General features: G+C 36.5%; 1 protein-coding gene across 2 annotated transcripts in view; it reads right to left on the reverse strand.

Moving 5' to 3' along the window:
* Positions 1–22,842, reverse strand: part of ppp3ca (protein phosphatase 3, catalytic subunit, alpha isozyme) — an 83,833-nt gene that overhangs the window by 7,567 nt on the left and 53,424 nt on the right. The window contains exons 5-13 of one of the 2 annotated variants that reach the window (XM_051092744.1): positions 18,897–19,042; positions 18,626–18,765; positions 9,736–9,813; positions 9,465–9,559; positions 8,888–9,013; positions 6,014–6,091; positions 4,024–4,108; positions 644–741; positions 84–131 (exon numbers count right to left, since the gene is read on the reverse strand). In XM_051092744.1, the coding sequence (XP_050948701.1) occupies positions 84–131; positions 644–741; positions 4,024–4,108; positions 6,014–6,091; positions 8,888–9,013; positions 9,465–9,559; positions 9,736–9,813; positions 18,626–18,765; positions 18,897–19,042 (894 nt within the window). The remainder of the gene's footprint in view (positions 1–83; positions 132–643; positions 742–4,023; positions 4,109–6,013; positions 6,092–8,887; positions 9,014–9,464; positions 9,560–9,735; positions 9,814–18,625; positions 18,766–18,896; positions 19,043–22,842) is intronic. The other variant, XM_051092745.1, reaches the window with a different exon arrangement.

Raw genomic sequence — 22,842 nt, forward strand, 5'->3', positions numbered from 1 at the left:
CAGATACTAAACCATCTACCATTTTCCAAAACACATCAAGCATCCTATGTTGGATTATGCTCCGATACATGTCCTGGAATTACCTTCTCCGTCTTCTTCCGTCTCGATGGCTTCAATGGCTTCGATGGTTGCTGGAGGGAGAGGAGGGTAGTGTGTTACACCTGAACAAGCCATGCAACAGCAGTAAAGCACAGGCAGCAGTTGTGTGCACAAGCAGCGGCGGGCGCCGGGACAACCCCGCGAGACGCATGCACGCCAACCAGACTATGGACCACAGACTCAGACAATCCCCTCAACCATTCGCACTTTGCAAGAGACTTCTCCTGCTTTCCACGCTTCCTGTGCTCTAGACACCCTACGGGCCTCTCAGAAACTCATTCTCACCCCAGTTTACCATTGACGAGTAAACCGACCCACTAATGTGTCCATGCTTTGGGGGAACCAAAAGAGCAGCACCCCAAAGCTTGGAGTTGTCAGAGGATACAGAGAGAGACAGATGGAGAGACAGGTGGAAGGGACAGGGACAGACATTACAGAGACAGAAGAGGAGGAAATAATAAGAGGCAAGAGAGAGAGAGAGGAGGAGACAGAGGGAGACAAGAACCAAGAGAGGAACATGGCCAGGGCTGGATCGTGTGCTCACCACTCTGTAGAGTCTGCTTGCCTCCAGAAAGCACCCCGCTGGGCAGCATGCCGGTAGGGGTCAGACCCTTCAGGGTCAACACATTCTCACTTTCCTCTCTGCAACAACAGCATGTTAAAATCAGAAATAAAAACATCACTGATATTACACTACCATTCAAACGTTTGCGGTTCTCCAAAGCTCTGCATTTTTTTAAACAAAATACAGTAAAATAGTGAAATATTATCAGAATTTAGAATAACTGTTTTCTATTTTAACATACAGTTTAAAGGGGTCATGACATGGATTTTTTAAAATTATTTTAAAGGGGTCCTATTATGCTCTTTTACAAAGTCTTGATTTTGTTTTGGGGGTGTACTAGAACATGCTCTAATGCTTGGTGGTTCGAAAAACACATTATTTTTCACATAATTTACATTATTACAATACCTTTCTCCCCAGCCTGGCACAAATGGCTCGATTAGTTCCAAGTTTAATTAAGGCCCGCCTTCCGAAAAACAAAGTGTGTTGTGATTGATTAGCTGTCCCACTGCTTTACAATTTGCGAACAGTTTAGAGGGTGTTTTCGTCCTGCTATGCCCCGTTGCCAAAGCAGTTAGCGCAAGCTGGATTAAAGTGATTCTTACATTTTAAATATGGATATTTTTCTTACAAAAATGCTACAGGAGGCCTTTATTGACCCCTCGGAGCCGTGTGAGGCACTTTTTTTATTATGGATGGATGCACTTTATTGGACTTGTTTTGGACTGATGAAGAGAAACGCCTATCTATGCCGTTCTAAAGCTTGGAAGTGTATCCTGTGTAGATAAGATAGCGGCAGTTATTTACATTTTTCGCACTTGCTTTTGATGTGACGTGACACTCGCATTCAGCACAATCAAGTGTCAGCAGTTACGCAACTGAACGCCAGTGGGCGGGGCCTATGGTGAAACGATGACTATTCGTTGATGTGTTGCTCTGGAGGCAGTGTTTATGCAAACGACTGTGCCCGGTTGACATCACCTTGCACCTCAGATCCAAATGAGCTGTTTTCTAAGGGTTATTATATAGATACTTTTTATTGATGATGAGGACATTTTAAGTTATGAAACCTGTAGGATGTATTAATAGTACAAAGACCTTTTCTGTGTCAAAAGATCACAATTTGATTTCTCATGTCATGATGCCTTTAAATGTATTTATTCCTGTGACTTTAGCATCATTGCTCAGAAATTATTCTAATATGCTGATTTGCTGTTCGAAAAAACATTTATTATTATCAATGGCGAAAACAGTTGTGCAGTTTTTTTATATTGCTAAACTGCTTTTGTGTTTTTTTTGTGCTGCTATATTCTGGTGTAAATCACGAAACATTTATTTTATGATTCTTTGATGAATAGAAAGTTCAAGAGAACTTTATAAATTATGAATGCATTCACTGTTGCTTTTGATTAATTTAATGCGTCCTTGCTGAATTAAAGTATTCATTTATTTTTTTTAAAAATCTTAATGACCCCAAACTTTTGATTGGTAGTGTACATATGAATATGTAATGAGTAGGGATGCACAACATTGGATTTTTGCCTATATCTGATATAATGATATTTTTCAACTCATTTTGGCCGAAGGCTGATGCCGATACCAGTATATTTCCTTTTGTTTGGAAACAACACTGAGTCTCTCCTCTGCGGAAATTATAAGAAAATTATTTTTAATTTTGGTTAGTTTTTAACAAGAACTTATTTATTAGAATTAAACAATAATGAAATTCTTTTATAATGACAGTACACTGAAACTTTGAAAATAACTGTAAATAAACAATACATCAATCGCTGCTTTTTTTCTTTCTTTTTTTTTTTTTTCCAGAAAGATGCAGTGGTAACCTTAACAATTTATTTTAAGATTTAACATTTGTAGATGATCTAAAGCAAAAGAGTTGTAAAAATTCAGAAAATCTTTTAGAGCTCATAATTTGTTTAAAAAAATAAAACATATTACACAATTAATAAATAAGTATATATAAAATTAATTTACAAGTGTCATGTTTGTGATTTTTTTATTTATTTATTCATGTAAGCTATAACTTCTGACCTTTAAAACATGCTCATAAATTTTATCAACATCAATTACTGATTTATTTAATCAGAAATTAAATATTTGTGTATTTTAATTTAATTTTATGAGAAGTAGGCCAACAGCGCCCCCTACAGAATTAAAACTCTTTACCAAACAGGCATTAGGACTCAGGGGAGACTGCTGCTGCAGCCACTGCACATACTATTACGGTTTACACTATCACTTACCGAATGCGTCATTCTCAGTTTAAAAGCAGCGTTCCAAAACAGTGAATCTAATCACCATTCAGGCAAAACTTTGCTTCAAGAATGAGCCACACTGATGATGTGATCTAAACGCTAGCACACCCTGAACACATGTGAGTTAACCTTCCTTTTATTGGCAAGACATATCGGCATTAATTATTCATATCCAATGCCGATATTTACATTTAAAGCCATTATTGTCCGATTATATTGTACATCCCTAGTCATGAGTGATACAAACTTAATATTATTCATCATTACATTTTTAAAAAAGCAGACTAAACCAGGAGTTTACAAACTGGGGTCTGTCAAAAATTTCAGGAGAAAAATGTTACATTTACTGAAATTTACATTATTAGAGTATATATTTGGCTTTAGTACACTGACTATTTAATGAATGTTTTCTTAAAGGAATAGATCACACAAAAATGAAAAATTTGTCATCATTTATTCATCCTCATGTTGTTCCAAACCTGTGAGTTTCTTTCTTATGTTAAACACATGAGAAGATATTTTAAGATTTCTGAAGAACCAAACAGTTGACTTCCATAGTAAGAAAAGAGTTACAATGGAAGTCAATGGGGACTATCAACTCTTTGATTACCAGCATTTTTCAAAATCTATTATTTTATTTTCAACGTAAGAAAGGAACTCACACAGGTTTGAAACGACATGAGGGTGAGTAAAAGGTGATAAAATTTTCATTTTTGGGTGAACTATTCCTTTAATAATCTAAATTTTAATCTTCTCACTTAGTATAAATGGCCACATATAGCAAAAAAGAGTCTCTAAAAGGTACTTAATGATACTGATAATCCTATCTTGCAATTTTGTTACAAACACAGATGTCCATAGAGACCCCAGAACTCCCTTTTGAAATACGTTCTTTAAAAGACTTTCCGTACATTTAAAAAAGTTTCTTGCATCCCGGTTTTATATTGCACCGAATATCAGCCATATCTTGCTTTTTAGAAGCCTCCCCTCTATGTATCATGTCTGATAAGCAAGAGCCGTCTCATAAACATGTGACTCAGCTGACCGCAGACTGAATGACTCAGCTGGAGGAAGCCCCATTTGTACCTGAGCACGGAGAACATCTTGGCCATCTTCCCAATGGCACGGATCTTGTTCCTAATCACCTCTTTCCGAGCAGCTGCTGCATTGGCTGTGGGCGGAAAGAAAAATTCAAGCAGTCTCAGTCAGTATGACCAGAGGCTAAAAACCCAGAGAAACTTTTAGTTCTTTTTTACAGAAATTATGTATATTGTGTTGGCGGCAGTTTTGGGAGTAACTTAAAGAAGCGACACTACTACTGTAAGTATTTTTTCCAAGTACAAGCCACTTTTTCACTTGCATTGTATGAAGATTCATTCACACAAAACCCTCATTGTTTTTTAGTTTTTGAGAGAAATACAGCTTTCAGTAAACTCATCAATATTGCTAAAGAGCTATTATTCAAGTTTCTAGTTGTAATCTGCACTTCTAAGTACCTTGTAGCTTGGAAAACTTAAGTTTTACAGTTTTGTGACTAGCATCCCCAGTGCTGGTTGGCAGTATTACTTCAGCAGCTAGCAAGCCCAGATATCACAACAGTGCTACTTAAAGGAGCACTCCACTTCCAGAACAACAATTTACAAATAATTTACTTACCCCCTTGTCATCCAAGATGGTCATGTCTTTCTGTCTTCAGTCGTAAAGAAGTTATGGTTTTTGAGGAAAGCATTTCAGGATTTTTCTCCATATAATGGACTTCATTGGTGCCCTGATTTTGAACTTCTAAAATGTAGTTTAAATGCAGCTTCAAAGGGCTCTAAATGATCCCAGCTGAGGAAGTCTTATCTAGCAAAATTTGTATACTTTTTAAGCACAAAAGCTTGTGTAGCACAGATGGGATGCACGTCCACGATGCTACAAATTAGTAATGGGTCGTTCTTGAACGATTATTTCATTTTGAATTAATCTTTAATGTGACTCGGGAAGAACGAGTCGTCTCGGGGAGTGATTCGTTCAGTCGTACATGCGCAACATGCTATTAGGTTCTGTACTGGAATTAGTTCACCTGTTTCGAATCTTCGGGTTTTTCGAGTTGTTCGTTCATCTTACGTGATGAACGAACGACTCAAACCCGAAAACTTGTCAGATAAGAGGTGAGGTGAGCTCATCATAGACTAAAGACACAGGTAAACAATTACTTAATTTTATACTTAATTTTAGATGTGTTAGGGAAGTAACGTAACATTTTTAATTATATTTTGCTAAAATGAACAAAATGACTTGAAAAAAGATTTGTTCATTTTGCTGAACGAGACTCAAAGGTCTGAGTCGGTAAAATTACCCGAACTTCCCATCACCACTGCGAATCACTTGTAAGTTCATAGTCTGTGTCCTGAGTGTGGCAAAAACCTTTTTTTCTTATTTTCTCCTACAACTTGAGAGGAGGACATCGTTCTTACTTACTTTCTTAGCCTTTGTGCGTTCGCTTTGTAAACACTGGGTCTGTAGTTCCGCGTGACCTTTCGACGTGATTCAATAGTACGTAGTGTCGTGAACGTGCATCCCAGAGCCTGTACACAAGCTTTTGTGCTTAAAAAATATAAAAAAAAAAGTATTTTCTGTAAAAAAAATGACCTATCGTTTCGCTAGATAAGACCCTTCTTCCTCGGCTTGGATCGTTTAGAGCCCCTTGAAGCTGCATTTAAACTACATTTTGGAAGTTCAAAATCAGAGCACCAATGAAGTCCATTATATGCAGAAAAATCCTGAAAAGCTTTCCTCAAAAACCATAATTTCCTCACGACTGAAGACAGAAAGACATGAACATCTTGGATGACAAGGGGGGTGAGTACATTATTTGTGAATTGTTGTTCTGGAAGTGGAGTTCTTCTTTAACAGGAAATATATTGAAAGAACTATGAGTCATAATTCAGGATGTACCTGATGTCAAAGAAAAGGCCCCTTCTGTCGAGAAATCATAATCATGTTTCATGCTGGGGAACTCATACATTATGTTCATCTTCTATATGCAATACAAAGGACACTGTAGAGCGAACGAGTAAAGAAGATGTCTCACCGTCAAAGATCTCGTCTCCATCATTCATCAGCTCATCGTCAGAACAGATGCTCAACACATTTACCAGCATCTCCGTGACTGCGGGCAAAGCAAAGACAGTCAGTCACAACATATCAAAACAACATTCAGTTGAAAGTATCGGACATTAGCAAAAGCTTTTTGTTGTGTCTGTGTTTGCTTACTGAAGATTGTTGAAGTTTTTGGGTTAGGACTTTTGCATTAAAATGATAAAAAAGTGACAGTTATAACACCTATTTCAAATAAATTGTTCTACTGAACTTTCTAGTCGTCAAAGAATCCATAAAAATATGAATTTCTATGAGCTGCATTGAAAATAATAAGAAATATTAGAATAGTTTCTGAATGATGAATGACTGCCGAAAATTCAGCTTTGCTGTCACAGGAATATATTACATTTTAAAATACATTCAAAGAGTAAACCGCTATTTTAAATTGTACTAATATTTTACAATATTTCACTCATATCTTCTGCATTTTTAATCAAATAAATGCAGCTTTGGAGAGCATGAGAAACATTAAAAAACAAACCTATTACAGGCAATTTTTTTTAGCGCTTTATATACACTACCAGTCAAAAGTTTTTGAACTGTAAGATTTTTAATGTTTTTTTAAGTCTCTTCTGCTCACCAAGCCTGCTTTTATTTGATCCAAAGTACAGCAAAACAGTAAAAATGTAAAAATATTTTTAATATTTAAAAGAACTGTTTTCTATTTGAATATATTTTAAAATGTAATTTATTTCTGTGATCAAAGCTACATTTTCAGCATCATTACTCCAGTCTTCAGTGTCACATGATCCTTCAGAAATCATTCTAATATGCTGATTTGCATTTCAAGAAACATTTTTATTATTATTATCAATATTTAAAACAGTTAAGTAAATTTTTTCAGGATTATTTGATGAATAAAAAAATCCAAAGATCAACATTTATATGAAATAAAAAGCTTTTGTAATAGTATACACTATACCATATAAGACTTATTTTTGGGGGAAATTATAGAAATGATAGTATAAAATATTATAATAATAATGGCAATAATAATAATAATAAATGTTTTGAGCAGCAAATCAGTATATTAGACTGATTTCTGAAGGATCTTGTGACTGGAGTAACGGTGCTAAAAATTCAGCTTTGACATCACAGAAATAAATAACATTTTAAAATATATTCAAAAAAACTGTTTTTTAGATAGTAAAAATATTTCAAACTGTTACTGTTTTTGCTGTACTTTGGATCAAATAAATGCAGGCTTGATGAGCAGAAGAGACTCTGTTCAAATCTTACTCTTCAAAAACTTTTGACTGGTAGTGTATATGTACAGTATACATCAGCTAAAATATATTTTCATCAGCTAAAAAATGGTTTAAAGTCAGTTAAAGTCGGTCTTTTGCTGTAGATTGTCAGTAGGAAATATCAGTTTACATTTCTAAACATTAATTTTGCCATTAATTGTAATAATCCAGTGAGATTTTTGTGTGAAGCACAGGCTGTTGTCAGACTCCTTGTGCAAACAGAGATCTGATCTCTCCATCATTCAATCCAGTCTGTCTTAAGAAACAAAAAAAAAAAACAGAGACAGACTAAATCCTGAAGAACTGTGGCAACATCTCCAAGATGCTTTAAGAGACCTATACCTACAAAGCTACAGTCCTGTTCAAATTAGGCATTTTAGGCAGTTAGGCACATAAAATGAGGATGCTGTCAAAAACAATGTCATAAATAGATTTTCTTTATCAATGAACTTCTATTAACTAAAATAAATAAGCATTTGATGTGACCATCCTTTGCATTTAAAGTAGCTTTTGCCCTAGGTGCACTTGTGCAGAGTTTTTCAGGTAGCTTTGCAGGTAGGTTACTTGAAACATCTTGGAGATGTTGAAACAGTTCTTCTGGATTTAGTCTGTCTCAGTTTTTCTGTTTCTTCATGTCATTCCAGAGACAGATTGGATGATGGTGAGATCAGATGTCTGTGCGGAGCACTGGCTGTTGTCAGACTGCCTGTGCAAACAAAAATCTCACTAGATTATTACAATTAATGGCAAACAGAATGTTTGGAAATGTAAACTGATGTTTCCTACTGACACACTACAGCAAAAGATAGAAATAAATTACTTTAAACCATTTTTAGCTGGTGAAAATACTAGTGGCCTAAGACTTTTGCACAGCACTGTATATATGGCTGTATATCGGTACAGCTGGGATTCAGCCGTTGGTGATCACAGCGTGCTGATATACAGCCTTACTGCACGGCTACTCCTGTGATATTGCTTTTATACGACAGTTTGACGGCACAAGTGTATAAATACAAGAAACAATTTTGTACGGAACTACTTCTTCTGCTATGAATTGAAATCTCAAGCTGACAGCAGATTTTGCCCTCAGCCAAAACTATTTGCTCTGGAACAAATAGTAGATTAATGAGACCAAACATTGCCTGTTAGATTTATCCAAAACTAATTATATCTCATGTTTAACCACTATAAAGACATCAGAGCTAGCAGTAAATTCCAGAAGATCTGACTGAGGTAAGGCTACTCTCGGCAGGTTCATGAGCGCTGAATGGCCACTGATGCCCTTAGAGCTCTGTAAACGTTAAAAGACGTTATTCTTTCTAAACAAGTGCAGTCTCACCTAAAAAACTCTTAAGCCATACAGTGTACATTCCATGACACAAAACAGTATTATTTATAAATGGATTTGGGTGTCCGCCATGACACTCGCTATTAGAAATACTGCAAACAGAGTGATACAAACAGTGAAACGATTGTGACTATAATATCACACTCCTCTCAGCCAATCAGATTCGAGGACCAAAAATAACTGTTGTATAAATAAATAAATAAAGAGGTACCTTTCTCCCCCACAAATGGCAGCGACCAGGTGAAGACATCCATGAAATTTGGCAGCCAGTAGGGATGAGGGGAGCAGTTAAACTGCCGGATGTTCATTACATTGTTCTCATACTTCAGAACGGCAGCTGAGGAAGTGAATAATAAGAAAAAGTGAGCCTCCAGCTTATGAAAACTCTTGAATCAATAATATGAGAAATATTCTCAAGAGAGCGTGGCTTCCTGAGCCGGCGGGTTTGTTTCCTAATCGACTAATTCAAGTGGAATCGTTATCTAAATTTTTTGCTGAAACATTGTGTACAGACAATGATACGACAAAACCCAAGCCAAATGAGCTTTATAAGGAAGAACATACGTCTGGATATACAGTATATCAACTTTGTATGTGGATGAACATTCATTTTCACAAAAAGCCTCCACTAGATGGTACTGCTGAGAGCTTGACCCTGTTCCATCAGCGGATGATAAGACCACATGGATGGAGTCACTCAAGCTGATGGTCCTGCCCACGCTCTCATCCAGCTCTGTTCCCGTCACAATGCTCCATTTGTCTCACACATAAGGAAAAACAGGACTCACCTTTGTTATTGTAAACATCAAGGTAGTTTGGTGCAGAGAAGATGGTAATTAGGGAAGGGAAGCCAGTGGTTTGACTCTTCCTGTACATCCGGTACCTGTCAGAAGTGAGAGAAGGAAAACAACAACACTTTCATTTACTTTTTAAAGACGAAATGTGCACAAACTGTACCTGTATGAAAAAGTATACCCTTACATCTTACCTTATCTACTTCTAAAGTGCATATTAATATACAAAAATTTAAATACAGGGTGGAAGACAGGTAATACATACCCTGCATCTTGTGCTTCATGTGCTCGAATGATTGATAACAAGTTATTATTCTGTAGGAAGTCACAGACAGCCGGATAACTGCAACACAGAGATTGAGAGAAGGGAAAGAGTATGAGAGAGAAAACAAGAGCCAGCATTCGGAAACTGTGGGTGGACGTGTCTCATTAATGTTCTATTGTTTTTTCAATGCTTTCCACTGTCAGCCAACCAAAACATTCATGTGTGAATGGAGCACGAGTGCAGTTCAACATGTGTCCAGCAGGGGCAGCGTGGCGCTCAGCTGTTGGTGTGCAGCACTATCATGTTGTTGACAGAGATATTCTGAGAAAGAGATCCTGGTTCTTACATATTTGCAGTTCAGAGTTCATATATGTATACATTCACAGACATTTTCACTCAGTCTCAGCAGACCCTGATATGATGTTTCAATTAAATTAACATTTCATACTTTACCTCACAATACTGTTTCAACTTTTTCACGGCAAGAATTAAAGTTGCATTTTTCTAAATCATTTTTTTGGTAAAAAGATTTGGTAAGAAGACTGACCACTATTCAGAGCATGTCTGTGAGAACAACGGCGCAAGTGTGTAAATACATAAGAAACAATAATGGAGTGTCCTTAAAACCCACTTTTGTGTGAAGTTCTTCTGCTATAGAGTTGACAGTCATGAGATTTTGCCCTCAGCCAAAACTATTTTCTCTGGAACAAATAATAGATTAATGAGACCAAAGACTGCCCATTAGATTTACCCAAAACGAATTATAGCTAATGTTTAACCGCTATAGAAACATGAGAGCCTGCGGCAAATTCCAGAAGAAATGGCCGAAGTAAGGCTGCATTTGATGGGTTCATGAACGCTGAATGGCCGCTGATGCCCAGGAGCTCACATCTCAGAAAACATTGAAGAAAATTTTTAAATAGATATTATCTTTATTAACAAACCACATATTTGAAGTCTAAACTAGTATTCTCGCCTGAAAACTCTTAAAACTACATTTTGTGACACAAAAACAGCATTATTTATCAAATTATAGTGGATTTGGGTGTCTGCCAAAACACTCGCTGTGAGAAATACTTCAGGCGGATTGATGCAAACAGTGAAACGGTTGTAGTGCTGATATCACTAGAATATCGCACTCCTCTCAGCCAATCAGATTTGAGGACCAAAAAGAACTGTTGTTTAAATAAATAAATAAAAATACAATCAGCAATACAAACTGTGAAACGGTCTGAGTGCCTATTGTAATAGAGATTGTTAACAAGTCTTCGTTAAAAGGTTGTAAGCCATTAACCAAGCTAACTAGCTATGACGTAAATCGTAACATTACACTTAAATCGTAACATTACACACATTAACTTTGATTTGAAGCAAAAAAGTATTTGAAAATCAACTACAAATACAAAAAGACTGCATGCATTGATAGGGCCCTCGCACCCGAGCTTACTGCCACCCGGTGACTTTAGGAAAACAGCGAACGTGACCAATATGCATTTAAAGTGGTAAATATAGGTGGAGTATGTCAAAGTCATTTATATGTGCCAAACTTCCTGCTGCCAGCTGGCGGCGCTATGACTATAACTAAATATTGGCATGTAGATGTATATGAAGTTGCAGTTTTTAGATGTCTTCAGGCCAGGATTCTTACCAAACATTTGAAGTCTAGTACAGAATGGACATTGCACGTTTAAGGTAGTGTAAAACAAGTAATTTCCTGTTGCCAGCAGGTGGCGCTATGATTATAACAGAATATTGGCCTTTAAATGTGTTCAGGCCAGGACTCTCATTGAATTGGTGAATTTTGGGGCAGATCGGACACTGTATGGCTTAGTTACAACACCTTGGTGTAACATCGAAATTTGTCAGGATGCCACGGACACGCCCTTCAACAAAAAATGCGATATTCACAATTTAACATTGTGAAGGCCTTTACAGTAGACTGACCAAATATAATGTTGATGTCATTAAATCTCTAGGAAGAGTCTGTTATAGCGTAAAACATGTCATTCCGTGTTGCCAGCAGGTGGCACTATTACTATAACTGAATATGGGCATGGGAATGTATTTAGGACAGGACTCTTATCAAATATGTGAATAACAACTTCCTGTTTCATGGCGAAACATTGAAGTTTGTCAGGCTGCCATGGACACGGGCTTCAACGAAAACTCACAATTTAATGCCACAAAGGGCTTTAGATTCGACTGACCAAATGTGGAGTTTGTTTAAATACAACGCCTGAAAATGGCAACAACAGCACAAAACTTGCAGAGAAAATTCGAAATAACAGACTTCCTGTTGGGTTTCGAACTTCATACCGGGGGACTTTTTTGGTGTGTCACATTGGTGCGTTACATGTCTACTGAATTTTGTACATGTATGTGGAACATAGCTTGAGGGGTGCGTGGTTGAAATTTTATAGGTGGTTTTATAGCCATTTTGCCACACCCACTTCTGAAAGCCATATCAGATGTAAATTTTCAGCACTTTTGGCATGTGTGCAAAGTTTAATGAGTTTTCAAGCATGTTTAGGCCCTCAAAAATGCGATTCATTTTGGAGAAGACGAAGAAATTGAACGATTACAATAGCGTCCTCGCACCACTGGTGCTCCGGCCCTAATAAAAGAATAAAAAACAATAGAGAGTTATAAGACTAATTATTTTATATTTGTTAATTATACCTATGTAAACAATATATTTTAGTTTAGTTTTTTTTTTTTTTGCAAAATATGCATAAATCAGAGGTTGCACCAGACTTTAACATTGTCCGTCATTTTGACGGACAGGTTCGTAAAAATTCCGTCATAATCTATTATTACCTGTCATTTTAATTTTCATATTTTAATTAGAATAACACAATTAATTGCTTTTCGTACATTTTTGTTTTAAATCATGAACCTACAGGATGACAGCGCAGTGTTTAAAAAATACACTAGGGCTGGGTTAAAAAAAATCGATTTCTCGGTTTTAATATATTCTCTTTTTAATGAACCAATATCGATTCTTAAATCACAATCGATCTCTTGGTCTATGCTGTTTCAGTTGATGAATGGACAGTACATAGTGCGTCTTCCTTCCAATAAATAGCAATAGGCTAGGCTTTGTGTTACTTTTGATATGAAACAAAGTCTCAGATTTCAAATTCTGCCAATTTCCTTAGGAAATTCAAGCAATAAATATCGTTTTGGCGATCTTTAATGTGGTGTGACAGATCGTTGTAGCTTCTGTGTACTCGCCTGTGCGTAATCAAATGCATATGAAAACATTTGTGATAGTTTCGTTTTTGTTCTGAATCCTGTGCTCTGCTGCCACACTGGAGCACACTTGCCACCAACTGGACAGGGGTGGGAATTACAGTTACAATTTACAATAGATCACCCTCAGTGTAATGTGTCAAAATGACGGCCTTCAGATTTTTCCGTCACTGATAAAAAATTTCCATCAATGACAGAGAATTTTCGGTTAATGCGACCACTGGCATAAATATACAAATATTTAAGTGTTCTGACACCATAGCAACTGATGACTCAATTTCATAACTTCATGGGAATGTATGTTCCCTGCAGAGCTCTTTTGGTGCAGTTTGCTCAGCACAACTCTCTGATTATTGGAACGTTCTGTACAGAATTATGGGTAATGTAGTTTATCATGACAAATTCAACTGTTAAACAGTTATTTTTAAAAATAAGAAATAAAGCACATACCATCAGTTAACAACCTCATAACTCACAGTAGGTCTCTGTGTAAAAAGTTATTGTTAAAAGTCACTGAATGGAGTTTTTACTTCTAAAACCTGACCGATGCACTAAAAAAAAAAAAAAAAAAAAAAAAAAAAACAGATTTAATGTTCGCTGGTCTTTGCTGATTCCGACCCATAACATATTCTTTATTCTGTGGAAAACAAAAAGAGATGTTAGGCAGAATGTTCCCGCTGCTCTTTTCGATACATTGAAAATAAATGGAGATGGCTGCTGTCACTATGAGAGAATGCAAACATATGTTTGCCTACAACCCAGAGAGTGTGTAAAGGAGGGTGTGAGCTGCTCTCTGTCTTTCTCTCTCTCTCTTTCGTGTCGTCGGCTAATGAGGGGGCACTGCTGCTTTACTGCTGCTCTCTACCAATCACTTTTTCCTCTGCATCTCTCTTTCTCTCTCGCTATCACTCGCTCTAGTTTGGGAAGAGGAAACGGGTCGTCATGGCAACACCACACTGCAGAGCCCTTGGGGATTGTGGGATAGATCGCGAAGCTGAGTTGCCGTTGCTGGCCGCAGTGTAAGCCCTCACTCACTCCCTCCTTCCATCTCACTCTTTCTGCTGACTACAGTTCGATGCAAGAGGCTGAAAGGGCATCCCCCCATTTCCTCATCTGACAGCTTTACCCTAGTCTCGCATTGCCAGACGTTTGATCAGCATAAAGTCTGGTCCACTTCCAACTAAATCTGACATACGTCTACTTAGACAAATACAGAATGTTTTTATATATTGGAAACTATGGCGAAAAATATATGAATTGGGAGAAGTATGTATTATTTGCAGACATCATTTAAATTAAATGTAAATTCATGTCCCAGTCCCATTTTGTTAGTTAAATAAACATTATTTACACTATCAGAAAAAGAAAATATATACATATATACTTTAACAATGTAATCATTATTCTATTTATTAAAGCCAAGTATGAATCTCATTAAGTTAGTGTTTACATTTATTCTAAAATAATAACTCAAGTCAGTAACAATTTAAAATATAGCTGCAAGCAAAAAAGACATTATTTAGCAAGCTTGTAATTACCTAAATCAATAATTTAAAAGAGCATTTTTGGCAAATCCAGGTAATTTACCACAGAAATATAATGATTTTTAATGATTATGACTGTTATAGAGCCAGCTGTGGTCCGATCCTCTTAAAATTTTGCATGCTTGTTTAGAATCACCTGTCGCATGTGCTCAGCAGGTTTTGTGAAGTTTTGAGTTTTCCTTTAGGCTTTATAGGATTTGGGGTAAATTTGGATAGGCCCCTTTTCTAAACAATCCCATTACAGATTCCCAAAAAGGTACATTTAAACATCTTTTGATAATTATTGGCTTAGAGAGTCCAGAGAATTGTACTGCAGTGTTTCTTTTCCCTAGATTGGGCAAAAAACCTAGGACTAGTTTGCAAAAGTATTTTTTTTTTTTTTTTTTTAACATATTTTCAATCATTTAACAAATTATTTGAATGACAGCAGTCTAGAGGCAAAGTCGTCTGGAATGTATGATACGTATATCGTATGATATGAATATCGTACATATGTGCGAAAACCTCGCAACGTACTATCATAAACTCCCTTGAAAAATGCAATATCACCCCCCCCAGTGGTCAATTTCTTTCAAATTTCTCTCAGACCTTTGGGGCCGTGAGTTGAACATGTCCACCAAGTTTCGTTCCAATCAGCATCCGCTAACCTTGCCTAACAGGTGCTCAAATTCATCTGCCAATGTTTTTAGAGATACACAGATGTCATTGTAGACACTTTTGGCATTCAGGACCAAAACCGCGCACACTGATTTTCATGATGATGGGACAAATGGTTGCGCAGTAATGGCCATTTTTAAGTTTTTTCCCCTCTAATAGCACCAACCAAGTGGCCAAGCTCAGCGATTTTTTTCCTGTGACCTCAGATTGAGCTCTTACACAAGTGTTCTGAGTTTGGCGGAGATATCTCATTCCGTTCAGGAAATATAGGCATTTTATTAAAAGTGGCCCTGCCCCTTTCAAACGTTTTGGCACCCCTTTGCAACGGTGAGTCGAGAGTTTAACTTTTTTTTATAATTATTGATATTCACTGTCCAGAGAATCTCTCTGCACTTGGTTGGTTCCGATCTGGCCAAAAACCTAGGACCAGTTCGCAAGTAGGTTTTTCAAAAAATGTGAAATACCTGAAAAATTTGACTGACGGTTTAGGAGTTATGAGCGATTTCATACTTTGTGCACTGTAGCGCCCCCATCAGGCTAATTGGGGTGAGTCACGTTGTCGGCGGTGTGAGTACTACCATCCCTCCACCTCCCACAGATAATATTTTCAGGCCATTTCAAATCTTATTTTGATGTAACAAAGTGGTTATAACTAAGTGTGTGAGTTGTTTACTTCCTTTTTTAGTCTTTCCATTAACGTCATTATATTTTTCATTCAGACTCATTTTGTGAACGTGGAACGTGCACAAACACAAGGCAGGATTTATCACACAAACTAATCACAGCCAATCATAACCAGTCATATCCAATCATAAAGCAATGGAGGCATCATTGCCTCCTCTCACATGACTGTCCTCCATTCATTCTCAATTACCCCCCCAAACTCACGGCATGCTTTAGGGGATCTTTTAAAACTCAATGGGCTCAGGAGAGACGCAGACTCTCGCTGTAACTTTACCTGCTTATGTTGCTATTGGACAATGTTCTTAAGAAAAACAAATGATTTTTACACTTTTTAATATAATGTTTTGTAATATTGATGATTTTTGTACTACAATTTTTTCCTCACACATTCACATTACATTTTTGCTTTTTTAAAGGATTTTTTTTTTTTTTTTTTTGTGGTAATTAACATTATGCCACCAATGCTTAACTTGTATTGAATATTCTGTATAAAAAGTAATATGCAGTTTTGCTCATGAATAAAATGCAATCTATAGCCTACTTACATTTATACTAACTGCTTCTTCTATTCATGTATTCATTTATATACTATGGTAAATCACATATATGGACTCTGCAAGCGCATAAAGGCAATCACATAAACAAACAGAGTGAATGGAGTGAAAGAGGACTGATTAAACACCAACATGGTGATTCAGGGAGGTGGGCAGCTCGACGAACACTGACAACACAGATTAAAACAAATGGCTTCTGTGAGCCTTGCATAACAGAGATGTGTGTGGGTATGTATCGATAAATTCAGTTGTGTGTGTTCTGTAACATGGCTGCCTCTGGTATTATGCATACAACACTTAGACACTAATGAATGCAACCACTGGCCCAAATCTGTGGTATAAACAGACATACAGAGAGATTAGAAATAGATAGACAGATCCTTAAACAAAGCTACCGTTTGGCTTCAGAAGTCTACATGCTAATGCTAAAGCTAAAACACAAACATTTAAATGCTGAAAAACAACAGACCAATCTTCACTCTCACGCTAACAGAAACAAACACTCATTCTCACATACACAAGCGTGCTGCTGTTCCATCAAATTTTCAGCAGAGTGTGTGAAATATTAAGAGGCTGTTGCTTTATGCAGTCAGAGCAGAGGATAGAAAACAACATCAACCCTGAGCACCTGGAGAGACCCAACAACCCCCCACCGACTCAGCTGTCCTCACACATACATACACACACATATATACGCCCACATTTGTGCACAGTAAGTTACACAACATCAGTGCACACACAATTGCACATTCATGACACTGCGACAAAGGAATTAAGACGTATATACAGAACGTATATATAGAACTGTGGGCTAAAGAGTTGCAATTACCATTTATGTTTTTTTATTCTGTGACAGGAATAAGCTTCCTTTCCTCTACATTTTTGTTGTTTCATTGTTATATTTTGCTGAAAAGCCCATTCTAGGCTATTTGATGGTAGATTTTTTTGACAACTTTTACAATATGTGACCCTGGACCACAAAACCAGTCATAAGGGTCGACTTTTTGAAAATGTATACATCATCTGACAGCTGAATAAATAAGCTTGCTATTGATGCATGGTTTGTTAGGATAGGGCCATATTTGGTTGAGATACAACTGTTTGAAAATTGAAATCTGAGGGTGCAAAAAATCTAAATATTGAGAAAATCACCTGTAAAGTTGTCCCAATGAAGTTCTTTACGATACAAAATTTTACGATAGGAAATTTACAAAATATCTTCCAGAACAAATATTTACAGATAATTTACTTACCCCTAGTCATTCAAGATGTTCATGTCTTTCTTTCTTCAGTCGATAAGAAATTATGTTTCTTGAGGAAAACATTCCTGAATTTTTCTTCATATAGTGGACTTCAATGGTGCTCCCAAGTTTGAACTTCCAAAATGCAGTTTAAATGCAGCTTCAAATGGCTCTAAATGATCCCAACCAAGGAAGAAGGGTCTTGTCTAGTCAAACAATCAGTCATTTTTTAAAGAAATTGACAATTTATTTATTTTTTAACCTCAAACTCTCGATGTGCATTCATAGTCTCTGTAATCCGGGTCAATACAGTTAGGGTAGGTCGAAAAACTCCAGTCTCGTTTTCTTCTTCAACGTCAAAATCGTCCTACATTGCTGTCTTACCAAAACACCGGGTTGGTACTCCTGCAGCGATGTAGGACAATTTTGAAGTTGGGAAAGAAAACGAGATGGGAGTTTTTCGACATACCCTAACTGTGTTGACCTATTGAACCAGAAAAAACATTCACGCAGACATAGACGAGATAAGCATTTGAGGTTAAAAAGTATATAAATTGTCAATTTGTTTTGAAAATGACTGATCGTTTCGCTAGAAGACCTTTCTTCCTTGGCTGGGATTGTTTAGAGCTATTTGAAGCTGCATTTTGGAAGTTCAAACATGGGGGCACCATTGAAGTCCGCTAAATGGAGAAAAATTTGGGAATGTTTTCCTCGAGAAATGTAATTTCTTATCGACTGAAGAAAGAAAGACATGAACATCTTGGATGACAAAGGGGTGAGTAAATTATCTGTACATTTTTGTTCTGGAAGTGGACTTCTCCTTTAATATCCTAATGATTTTTGGCATCAATAATTTAGACCCATACAGTGTATTTGGATATTGGTCCAGGGTCACATATAGTCAGACAACATATTCCCCCTCAAACCCCACACCCTTTAACACACGAAAACCACCTACCTGTAAAAGTATGAGCATCCTCTGACTGTGTTGTGGCTAAAGTACTCTTGGCTCTTTTCGTTGCCGAAGTCCTCCAAGGGATCGGACCAAAGCAAATCACACATAGGCCCGAATGCTGGGGGCTCCTTAAACCGGTCCAACTAGGCCACAGAGACAGAAATATAATACAGAATACAGAAATACACACACATATACTGCTTTCCTGTGGCCATGCATGAAATCTTTCTCCTCCCACACACAGAGCTGCTGTTCACGCATGGCTTGGCAGTACCTTCTTTATGTCGTCTAAGGTCTGTATTTCTGGGGACAGGCCACCGTGGACGCACAGGAACTGCTGGTTCATGAGAGCTGCCAAGGGCAGACAGTCAAACGCACCCATACAGGCATCGTAAACCTGCTCTGAATACTTGATTTTACCTGATACACAATGAGGGAGAAAGACAGCGAATGAGTACAAAGGAAAAAAATAATCATTTTGGTAATTCTCTATTAATTAAATATTAACTATGACTTTTAGCTTAATAAACTCCTAATTTCCTGCTTATTAACAGTTAGTTAGGTAGGTTTAGGTATGGGGTACACTCTTAAAAACAAAGGTTCCAAAAGGGTGTTTTTGCAGTGATGCCATAGAAAAAATATTTTTGGTTCCCCAAAGAACCTTTCAGTGAACAGTTCTTAAAAGAACCATTTTGAAGAACATTTAAAAAATCTAGGAGTCTTTTTCAACTATAAAGAACCTTTTTTGCATTTGAAAGTTTCCATGGATGTTCAAGGTTCTTTATAGAACCGTTGATGCCAATAAAGAGCCTTTATTTTTAAAGGAACACTCCACTATTTTTGAAACTAGGCTAATTTTCCGACTCCACTGGAGTTAACAGTTGAGTTTTACCGTTTTCGAATCCATTCAGTCGATCTCGGTAATCGCGGTAGCATTTTTAGCATAGCTTAGCATAGATCATTGAATCTGATTAGACCGTTAGCATCTCGCTCAAAAATGACCAAAGAGTTTTGATATTTTTCCTATTTAAAACTTGACTCTTCTGTAGTTACATTGTGAGCTGAGTTGATGGCTGTGTAATATCATTGCGCCTGCTGCACTCATGGTACGGCAGCAAAGTTCCTTGATTATTACGCCGGAATGAGAGTATAGTTCCTAGCCATATTGGCCTAGAAAATCACAACTTTTCATTTTCCGTCCATCTTAGTACACAGTGTAACTACAGAAGAGTCAAGTTTTAAACAGGAAAAATATCAAAACTCTTTGGTCATTTTTGAGCGAGATGCTAACAGTCTAATCAGATTCAATTATCTATGCTAAGCTATGCTAAAAGTGCTACCGCCAGACCCGGAGAATGGAATGGATTCGAAAACGGTAAAACTTAATTGTTTAACTCTAGGGAAGTTGGAAAATGAGCCTATTTTCAAAAATAGTGGAATGTTCCTTTAAGAGTGTAGGGTTAAGCGATCTAAAATACGGATATGCAGAATAAGGCATTAATATGTGCTTTATAAGTACTAATAAACAGTCAATATGCTAGTAATAGGCATGCTAATAAGCAACTACTTAATAGTGAAAATTAGTCACTACAGTGTTAACAAATTTTTTAGTAACAATTTACAATGCGGTGTCATTTGTTAACATAAAAATATATATATATATATATATATATATATAACTTATATATATAACATATATAACTAACATTAACAAACATTGAACAATATATTTTTTTACACTATTTATTAATCTTTGTTAATGTTAGTTAATAAAAATACAGTCGTTCATTGTTTGTTTATGTAAGTTCACAGTGCATTAAACAATGTTAACAAACACAACTTGTGATTTTAATACTGCATTAGTAAATGCTGAAATTACCATTAACTAAGATTAATAAATGCTGTAGAACTATTGTTCATTCTTAGTTTATATTAACTAAGGTAGCTTACTAATTGTAACCTTATTGTAAAGTTTTCTTTCTTTATGAATTTTCATACTTGTGCTGCCACAGAGCACAATGGGAAATGTAGTTTGGTGGCACAAATCTGTGTCCACCAAATGAAAACATTTTTTCTTTTTAATTGTATTTTTCATCATTCTTTTCTGACAGTAAAAACTAAATACCATCAACAATTCACAATTACTTTTATTTAATATATCAAATAAGCTTCTGCTAAAAATCTTTAATTGACACAGTAAAATTCTGTGTTTACAAAAAATCCCAATTGAAAAAATTACTTTGTTATGGTGTTCATGTGCATTTTCTGTCATTATTTATTTTGCTTTGTTTCATTTTATTTTATTCTATTTTTTTCCTGAAAACCAATTTTAATATTAGTCAAGCTTTTGCTTTCAAAACAGGCTGTATTTACTCCTGTACCTTTAAATTTACAGTTCACCCAAAAATTAAAATTACCCCTTGAGTTACTCACCCTCAAGCCATCCTAGGTGTATATGACTTTCTTCTTTCAGATGAATACAATCTGAGTTATATTACAAAAAGTCCTGGCTCTTCCAAGCTTTATAATGGCAGTGAATGGGTGTTGACTTTTTGAAGTCCACTAAAGTGCATCGATCCATCATAAAAAATGCTCCACATGGCTCCAGGGGTTAATAAAGACCTTCTGAAGAAAATCAATGCTTTTGTTTAAAAAAAAAATCCATATTTAAATCCATAATCTGTCGTACGCAAATTCACAAGAAGTAGGGCGTAGACGAACGTTATGACAAATGCAGAAACGCAGAGGAGAGAGCAAAACAAAACACCGGTCACAAATTAGAAATACAAAACGAGGATTTGTCAAGAAAAATGTTGGAGGATTTCAACATAAGCCAAGAGGAAACTGGATTTTCTTTGCTGTAAACAAATCTTGGTTCTCATGAGACATATTCTCACCGGAGCTTATGCTACATCCTACGTCATCTACCTTTATGATCGATGGATGCACTTTTTTGGACTTCAAAAAATCACTGCCATTATAAAGCTTGGAAGAGCCAGGATATTTTTTAATATAACTCTGATTGTATTCGTCTGAAAGAAAAAAAGTCATATACACCTGGCTTAAGAGTGAGTACATCATAGGGTATTTTTTATTTTTGGGTGTACTGTCCCTTTAAGACAAGTTATGATTGATTATTTTTCAAAATTCTGACATCACAGGCATGACTGGATGCGTTGTTATCATTTAAAGTACGTTTACATAGTACATCAAGTTCTTTCATTTCAAAAGAACCAAAAAAATCTTGTTTTCCACAGTATGCCCCCTAAGGGTAAACAAAGGTAAGTCATTTTGAGAAGGAAACAAGAGGTGACAGCATGTTTTGTTTTTTTGTACAGTTCTTTAGCAAAAAACAACCTAATATTTGTAGCAAACAACAGCTATTTTGTTATAACAGCACTTATCATGTTTTTCTCCAGTCTCATTAGATTCCTACTGGGACCGAACTTTAGCGGTCAGCCCCATGTGTCTCAGTGCGTCACAAACACTCACACACAAGATAAACAGTGTCTCCAGACGGAGGAGGGTTTTTTTTCTCTCAGTGTGTCGACGCGTGTCCTATTCTCATTATGTCTCAATACGCCGCCTCTCAAAAGCATTTGTAACCATGGCGACAGGTCAGTGGAGTAGACACAGAAAGAGTTTGCCGTCAACTCCGCACCTCTCCCTCCCACCTCACCTGTCTCTGTGCTGCGCCGCTCGGCCTCATGGGAAAGCTCCATTCTGAAGCATTACCTCATACTCCACGTCCCACCCCTCCTCCACCCCTCCCAACTGCTCTCTGTGTTATAAACCTCATTCACTTTAAATGGAAAGATTTGTCCTTTCAGGAACAATAGACAGTGTAGGAAATCTAGTGTCAGATAGACAGTGTATCAAAGTGAATTGAAGGTTGTGCTTCTTTATTCTAATTATCAATTATACAATTGATTACTGTCAGTGAAACATAGGAATATGGAATTTATATACTCATTATTCTGAACCATGAACTACAATTCAAATATACTACATGTATGCACAAATACTGATAGGACTGGAAAACTTTTGGAAAATACCTTAATTATGAATTAAGAATCAAACATACAACATAAAAAACTAATTATTACAAATTTTCAAAAACAAACACAAATTATATGAAATATTTATACACTACTACTCAACAGTTTGAGGTTGATTTAAACTTTTTTAATGTCTCTTATGATCAGCAAGGCTACATTTAT

Source organism: Labeo rohita, chromosome 21, assembly GCF_022985175.1.
Source record: "Labeo rohita strain BAU-BD-2019 chromosome 21, IGBB_LRoh.1.0, whole genome shotgun sequence".
NCBI lineage: Eukaryota > Metazoa > Chordata > Actinopteri > Cypriniformes > Cyprinidae > Labeo > Labeo rohita.